An 8,810-nucleotide genomic window follows, 5' to 3' on the forward strand; every position below is an offset into this window, starting at 1 on the left:
GTAATACATCAGGAGGTTGGTGCATAAAGTTTGCATGAAATTGGCATGCTTGACATCTTCGAGCATAATCCCAGCAATCTTTTACCATTGTTGGCCAATAATACCCATTCTTTTTATATGAAAATGCAATATTGGGCCAGATTGATGCGATCCACAAACTCTAGAATGTGCTTCTTGCATAGCTTGATATGCTTCTTCTTCTCCAAAACAACGCAAGAGAACCCCCTCGAATGATTGTCGATATTGAGTATCTTTATAGTAAAGAAACCAAAGAGCACGACGATGGATCTCAATCCTTCGGATCTTCTGGAAGTATATTGTAGCACAAGTTAATCAATCAAGGTATGCCTCGAGTCGACTGTCTCAACTTGTGAAACACCTATAAGATGTTCAAGATTGCTTTTTTCATTCGCATCTGGTGGTACTATCCATTTTTGGCATAAAGTGATTTGAGGTTGGTCGGGCTGAGTCAATGTTGAATCCAAAGCAGGTAAGGCAACAGCTTTCTAATTCTCCTATCTTGGAACATGTTGAAGATATACATCTCCAAGCCATCTATTCAATTTTTGTGCATAGTCATGATAGTGGCGCAATTCTGGCTCTTTGATTTCATAGCTACCCAATAATTGGTTGATCACAAATTCAGAGTCTCCAAAAACTTGTAAATGCAATTCCTTCATATCGACTGCCATTTCAAGCCCAAGTATTAAGACTTGATATTCTGCAACATTATTGGAGAAACATTGTGTTAAGGTGAAGGAATATGGCAAGATCTCCTCTTGAGAAGTGACGAATATCACTCCAGTGCCGGCTCCTTCACAATGTGAGGCCCCATCAAAATACGTCTTCCCAGGCTTTTGAACTTCAACAGCCATTGCATCTTCATCAGGTAATTCATCAGTGAGTTCTCAATCATCAGGTAATGGGTGGTTTGCCAAGAAGTCTGTCAATGTTTTCCCTTTCACAACCTTTTTCAGAAACATACACAATTTCAAACTACTGAAAATGGAGATACAATCTTGCTAGTCGATCATTTAGTACGGGTTTCGACATCAAAAATTTGATGGGATTTGCTTTAAAAATTTGAAAGTAACGTTTCATCTTCTGAATTGAGAAGACTAAGGCCAAACATAGCTTTTCGATTGGCGATTACTTCAACTCATTTGGTGTCATCATCCTACTCAAGTATTAAATGGAATTTTCTTTCCCTTAGCCATTCTCTTGGGATAAGAGTGCTACCACTGATCTTTCTTGAGTTGATATGTAAAGTATCAATGGATTTCCAGGAACACAAGCTGCTAAAACTGGTAGTTTGGTCAAGTAAGACTTGATGCTCTCAAAGGAATTACTACAAGTTTTGTCCCATTCAAAAGGAGTGCCCTTTTTCACAAGACGACTGAATGGTTGGCACTTTCCTGCTAGATTCGAGCTGAATATCCTAAGATATGCTAGATTTGCATCTATTTTTTCTTTATCAACTTTGATTTCTCGATGTCTTACAATGAATCTAAGGAATTTTTCAGATGTAACTCCAAACGCACATTTTAAAGGATTCATTCTAAGTTGATAACTTTGTAGTAGATCAAGCACTATCCTTAAGTCTTGCAAGTGATCACACTTTTTCCTTGATTTCACTACTAAATGATCAACATAACATTCAACATTTTTGTGAAGAATGTTATCAAAGATGTTCTGCATAGCTCTTTGGTATGTTTCTCCTACATTCTTCAAACCAAAAGGCATTACTTTATAGCATTAAATGCCTTTAGGAGTGCAGAATGCGGTCAACTCTTCATCCTTTGGTGAATGCGATTCTGGTTGTAGCTGGATGAACCATCCATAAAAGACATTGCCTCATACCCAATAGTGGCATCAATCATAAGCTCAGGGATAAGAAGTGGAAATTCCTCTTTTGGACATGCATTATTGAGATCCCTAAAGTCACGCAAGCTTGAATTTTCCCATTCTTCTTCTTCACGGGGACAATACGTGAAACCCATGTGGAGTACTTAACATCATGGATAAAGACAGCCTCGGTAAGCTTGTTACCTTCAGTTTTGCTCACGCGAACCAATTCAGACCTAAAATGACGTTGAGGCTGCTTGATGGGACGTGCACCGCTTTTCAGAGCAAGATGATGGATTGCTACTTTCGGGTCTAATCTAGGCATTTCTTTGTAACTCCCATAAAATACATCTGTATACTTTTTGAATAAGTCGACGTAGGCCCTTTCCTCATCACTTGCTAGTGAAGCATTCACATAAGTGGGTCTTGGATCTTCATCAGTTCCAAGGTTGATTTATTTCAATGCATCAACGGTCAGCTTTACTCCTTCTTCAAGTTCGGGTGCCACATCTTTAGCATCTTCATCTTCTTGAGGTTCTCCATCGTTGAATGATATGTTGTAACACCATGAAACATTTTGCGACTCTCCAGCAATTTTAATTGGAGAAAAAGTATGCATTTCATCTTGTGTAGTGAAATGATTTGAAGAGTCAACACTTTCTTCATCTTTCTCACGTTGCTTAGTGTAGACCACAACATGTGACTTTGACTTTAATACTTCTCCACAAGAGACCACAATGTTCGTATGTTGCCTCATTCTAGAAGGGTTTAGACTTTGAAAGTCTTTAGGAGCATTTTGAGATTTGGGTAAAGGAGATGCTTGTATACCCTTGCTATTTCTCGGAACCTTGTTTTTCTTCCTCAATGGCCCTAACCTCTCAATATGTGTTGAGCTTCCAAGTTGATCAAAAACAGAAGGAGTCTTGCTAGAATTAGAAGACTCATCTTCCGATGTTATATAGTTGTTGCTCACCCTTTTTACTGCGAATAGGTGGAGGCTTTGTGTAGCCCACCCCTTCACGTTGTTGCCTCATAACGGGTTCTGACGGAAGCTTCCCCAATTCCGATGGTTCATTTGAATTAAATCCATCTTTTTCTATGAGCTTGTAAGCATTAGGATCAAAACCTTCTTCTGTACGCTTCATTGGGAGTCCTTCATATAGAGGTGACTTACGGGCCACAAATATTTCGTGAATTAATGACTCATGAGCCATAGACTTCCCATGTAATTTTGTGGATGACTTCATCATATCAATTCGCCTTACAGGAACAGGCAACCCTTCCAGCGCATTTTGTCGCAACTCGAGAGAGTGTCCCTTGTCTTCCTTTCCCTTTGGAACATAATGAATAGTGGATGTGACCTTTTAACTTGAAAAATCACCAATCATGTTAGACATATTGTTTGGATTTCCAAGCTTTAGATCTTTCTTGTTTGCGACTTTTGTCTTGCGGACTGCTACATTAGCCATCTTGTTAAGGAGTCCGACATCTCCGAATGCAATGTCATCAATTTATGGAATATTTCTTCAAGTAAAACATTGCATCAGCAAAGTGAGTTTCAGCTTCACTTAATGGATTATCATCTACAATAATCCTTTTTGCAACTCCATTTTCATAATACTTCAAACATTGGTGGTAGGTAGATGGGATTACTTTGTAATCATGTACCCACAGCCCACCAAGCAAAATTTTATATGAAGTCTTTGCATCAATTACATGTAACGACACGCTTGATTGTAACTCTCTGATAGTGAGTTCTATTATGGACCTTTTCCTCCTTGATTGAATCCTTGGATCATCAAACGACTATCAATAAGATCTGTTGTTGATACCCCAAGTTCTTTCATTGTGAGAATCGGAAGGATGTTGATTCCAGATCCTCCATCGACTAGGATTCTATTCACCCTTTTCTCACGCTCAAAATCGACCATGAATAAAGGGTGATTATGAAATGTTGTGTCACCCAACAAAAGATCAATGTCACAGAATGTAATTTTGGACATACTTGCATTTTTTACTCTAGGAGATAGATGTGGATCATCTTTGGGTGATGGGCATGATGGATTTTCAACTTTAGGAGACAACTTTGGAGCATCTTGTGATTATTGATATGATGGAGTTGCATTTTTTGCTTCCTTTACATCGACATTACAACATAGAACTTTTGTGTCATCGCATGTGAACTTGGTGTAGAACCAATTTGGCAAATATTCTCCAAATATAATTGGTCGAGGCGGCTCTTGGTAGTGGTGCACCTTTATTTCCTTCTTTTTTGAATGCAGACTCAGTTTTTATTTTGGGTCTCCTTACCATCTTTTCCCCGACATGTCGCTTTGTTGACTCTTTGTGCAAACTAATTTTTCGGTGTCTACAGTGAGTCACAAGAGTCCAGCCCCAATAATCAACATCATCGACTGGGTCTTCACCTTCTCTTGTCGATCCCTCTCCTACAGAAGCCACATCACTTAGTATAGGAAGAGATAACAAATTACTTAAATCAATGGGCTCAAAGTCTCCAAACTTAATCATTCTTGTCTGATTGATGTTTGGGATGTCTTGTTCTTTATTTCCTTCAACAAAATTGTAGGTCATGACCAGATTGGGTAAGTCAAAAGCGATACTGACTTTGTTTGAACTCAATTTATCATCTTCAAGTTCAATCTTCCCTTTGCGAGCTAAATCCTTGATTTTGTCCTTGAAGACGAAGCATTTCTCGATAGGGTGGCGAACAAACTGGTGTTATTTGCAGTATATTTGATCATCAATCCTCCCTGCTTCATCAAGTTGTTTCATCTCTGGTAACTCAAAAAATTTCATCTCAATGAGTCCATCAAAGATTGTTGAAACATCTCAGTTAAGAAATACGTAGTCCTTTCGCTGCATTTCCTTCAAGGTGAGCTTTTGATTCGTCCTTCCTTCAAAAGAAGTCATTTTTGCACTTTGTGTACTGCCCAGCGTTGTGTTCAATTTCACATGAGAGGTATTGACGTTCATGGATTCCTTGTTTTCAGTCTTACGAAAATATTCTCCCACTTTCTTAAATTATTGTCTTTTTTTTACTTTGCGGAGTTCATGGAAAGGTGGCACTTCAGTTCCAACCGACGACATGCTCAACTCCATATCATGAGCGCGAGTGGCCAATTCTTCAAAATTTGTAAGCTTTATGCCTTGCAAAATATAGCGGAAACCCCAATGCATACCTTGAATGCACATCTCTATGCCCGAAGCTTCACTATGTCTATATTTACATTTTAGACTTGCATGCCTCCATAGGTTGATGAAGTGAAAGACCGTCTCTTCATTTTGCTAACATGATTTTGTAAGTTCCACCATGCTTACAGTACGTCTTGTATTATAAAAGCAGTTGAGAAATTCTTGCTCCCTTAGTTCTCAACAATCAATGGAACTAGACTCAAGGTTTGTGTACCAATCCAAAACATTGCTTTAAGGGAGCGGACAAATTGTTTGACGAGGCAGTCGTTATATGTCCCAGCATTGTTTCACATTTCAATGAAGTGTTCCACATGTTTCTTTGGACTTCCCTTACCATCGAACTGCTGAAATTTTGGAGGTTGATAACCGGAAGACATTTTCAAGTTATCAATCCTTGCAGTGTATGGACTTTCATATGTCAAGGATGATTTCGTAGCAACCTCGTACTTGTCTTTAATGGTTCCCATGATGAACTCCTTGGTTTGGTTGATTGGGATCATTCCATCAGAGGAAACTAGGATCTCTTTAGCATGTTCCACTTACTTTGAAGGGCGATCAACAATTTCTTGTACTTGTGGATGTTTTCCAGGAGCATGACTTGATTCTTCATCCATCATGCCTTCCACCCTATCAGTTATCTTAACAATTTGAGTATCTTTATCTTGAACATACTTGGTCAAGCCTTCAATAGCTCTTGTCAAGCTCGCAAGTTGTTCTTCTACAGATGAAGTGCTAGTCATCATCACGTGCATTACCATTGAAGGTGATGGAGAATGGTGTTGATTTTACCAAGCATGTGATGCAAACATGTTATATGGGGTAGATCCGGTGGTCAAGACATCATCGTCGACTAGAGTAGTGGGCTTTTCGTATGTAGATAGGCTCAATTGGGAAAGAACCCTCTCGACCATTACAGCAATGTCTTCTTTTGCAGATTTCGCAAGAGACTTCACACATTTTGGGGACAAACCAAAAGCAACAGCAGATTTTGATGGCACTCATGAGGCTTGTTTTCCCAACAGCTTGGCTTGGTTCCTTGTGATAGGTCCCATGTTTCCCGCAGTCACATCAAGGATGTTTTCCACATTGATGTAGACTGGATCCATAAATTTTTGCAGAAGCAAATGCAAATCCATAAGTATATACATATTTTGATAGAGATGCAGATGCAGATCTAGATTTTGATGCAGAAGCAGATTTGGATGCAATGCAGTTACCGATGTAGATCTAGATTTGGATGCAGAAGCACATTTTGAGTTGAACTTCTCTGAAGCTATATCAATGTTCTTGAACTTGTATTTTGGAAGAGAAAAGATGATAGGTAAATAATGTCCTAATGGGCGTGCCAATTTGTAGGCGTCTAAAGTTTTGTCCCTGAAAAACAGCAAACAGGAAAGGAAAAATAGCAAGAAAACAATGATATTTGTATTTGAATTAACGCAAAGGTTACAATCTTTTTGAAATCTTTTATAAAAGATGTAATCCTCTAATTTTTTTCTCTTCACAAATGTTCTTGATTTAATAGAATACTTGCGGCTCAACGCTTGGAGCAAAGACTTCTTCGTATGCAGAAAACTTGTAGATCACCACTGAAGAGCAACTATGTATTTCTGTATATATGTATTTGTGTGTCTTTTTTTGTTAGAAGAAGACCTCTTTATATAGGCTTGAGTTAGGGTTTTAGGGGTATTTTGGTCCGAGCAATTTTGACCCTTGGTCTTGAAGAACATGAGTTGGGCTCATCTTGTCAACTTAATGGACTGGCAGAAGTGATTTGTACTTGATTTAAGTCATATAATTTTGACTTAATTATTAATCCAACTTATCAACCAGTAATTTGACTTGGTCAATGTATGGTGATTTAAGATTTAATCCAAATTTTATATGGGTTTATCAATAAAACTTCACTATCTACAAACGTATCTCATTGCATGAAGATACCACGAAAGCTTGAGGAAGAAAGCCTGAGAGTCAATCACCATGGTTGCTCTTGAGTTTCATCTCCAATGAAGGTTTCTAGAAAGGTTTTGTTTTGAGAGGGAAGGGTAAAAATTTGAAGAATGAAGTCTAATTGAGGTTTTTATATTTTATAACCAACTTCATATACCTAAAAATAGATAAAAATAACTTAATTGGGTCTATTTGGAACGTGGGGTGAATTTCCCATTCACCCCTTAGCATAGTAATGTGCATGATGCAGACTTGCAGGTTCCACATAGTTGGTGACTGAGGCTACAATTTGGGGGCTTAAGCTCCCACAACTAAGTGTGGAGCAACGGCTCCAATCGATGGGGTGTACATGGATGGAAGATTCGTCGTTTGCCAAGCATAGATAGACACTGCCAAGTCAATGTCTAGGCAGCCTTTGGGTTCTCCTTAAGGACCCCTTGGATGGTCCTTGGGGAATCATGCCTGGACATTTCAAACGTAAATATGATTATATACAATTTAAGGACTTTTCATATTTAATTTTAGCATCAAACAACTTGTAAAACATGTCAAGGCCCACTAGAACACACTAGCACGTCTCAAGGCTAAGTTTTGAATGTCATCGAACGTTCATGGATGCTTGACCTCCAAATAACTTCAAATAAAGTATGCATACTGTAAAAAAATTATTTAACACATTTATTACCTTTTTAGACACATGTAAGGCTCTAAGAACCTTAGTTCATTTTGAGAGACCTTACAGATTTAGAGAGACCTCACAGATTTTGAAAGACCTTACAGATTTTAAGAGACCTTATAGATTCAGAGATTGTTTAAATGTTTTCAAAGTCGTCACTTGAAATTTAGTTATGGTGTTCCAAGTCACATTTTGTTTAATCTCTAATCAAAAAGAAATAACTTATTATTTTTGTCCACAAATTAGAAATTAAGGTGAGATATTTTGTGGACCTAGGGGAAGGTATTAGGCATTCTTGGAGTCCTGTGGTTCTAGCACGGTCTGTTTTATTGACTTATACTTATCTTGATATATTTTTGAATAATTTGTGACTACATGGCATTGTTTGTGTCACGACCCAAATCCGGGCCGCGACTGGCACCCACACTTACCCTCCTATGTGAGCGAACCAACCAATCTAACCTTAACATTTCAATATAATATCAACAGAAAGTAATGCGGAAGACTTAAACTCATTAAATAAAGACCAATTCATTAACTTCTAAAATTCAACATCTATTATTCCCCAAAATCTGGAAGTCATCATCACAAAAACATCTACGATCAAATGACTAAACTAAGAGTATTCTAAAAGCTAAAAATACATAAGAAGCTAGTCCATGCCGGAAGTTCAAGGCATCAAGACTTGAAGAAGAAGATCCAGTCCAAGCTAGAAGCATTAGCTCACCCTGAATTTCCGATGTAGTAAGACTGGCTTGAATTACTGTTGAGTTAAAGACGATGGCACGTTTGCTGCACTCCACAAATAAACAAGAAGAGAACATAAAAGTAGGGGTCAGTACAAAACACGGGTACTGAGTAGATATCATCGGCCAACTCAAAATAGAAATCAATATATACCAAGTAATATCATAAAATCAACTATGATACTCAACATGTAGCAACAACAAATACTATATCATTAACAATTACCGTGAAGTTCACACATGAGGACTCAAGCCTCGATACCATACTCATTTGGGAATCATGTTCATTAGATTGAGTATATTAACATCTTTCAAGATTCATTATCTTTATTTCTCTTGTGTCGGTACGTGACACTCCGCTCCCTCAATATTCATTAATC

General features: G+C 38.0%; 1 protein-coding gene across 1 annotated transcript; it reads right to left on the bottom strand.

Annotated features, from left to right (window-relative positions):
• Positions 1 to 515: 515 nt before the first annotated feature.
• Positions 516 to 875, bottom strand: LOC138342002 (uncharacterized). Its single transcript, XM_069294183.1, has one exon. It carries the CDS (start codon positions 873 to 875, stop codon positions 516 to 518), a length of 360 nt encoding a protein of 119 aa, XP_069150284.1.
• Between the last annotated feature and the right edge of the window lie 7,935 nt (positions 876 to 8,810).

Source organism: Solanum lycopersicum, chromosome 2 (assembly GCF_036512215.1).
Source record: "Solanum lycopersicum chromosome 2, SLM_r2.1".
Taxonomy (NCBI): domain Eukaryota; kingdom Viridiplantae; phylum Streptophyta; class Magnoliopsida; order Solanales; family Solanaceae; genus Solanum; species Solanum lycopersicum.

What these genes read in the sequence shown, in the direction of transcription:
- LOC138342002 (XM_069294183.1), bottom strand. Translation starts at nt 875, where the DNA reads ATGGCTGTTGAAGTTCAAAAGCCTGGGAAGACGTATTTTGATGGGGCC.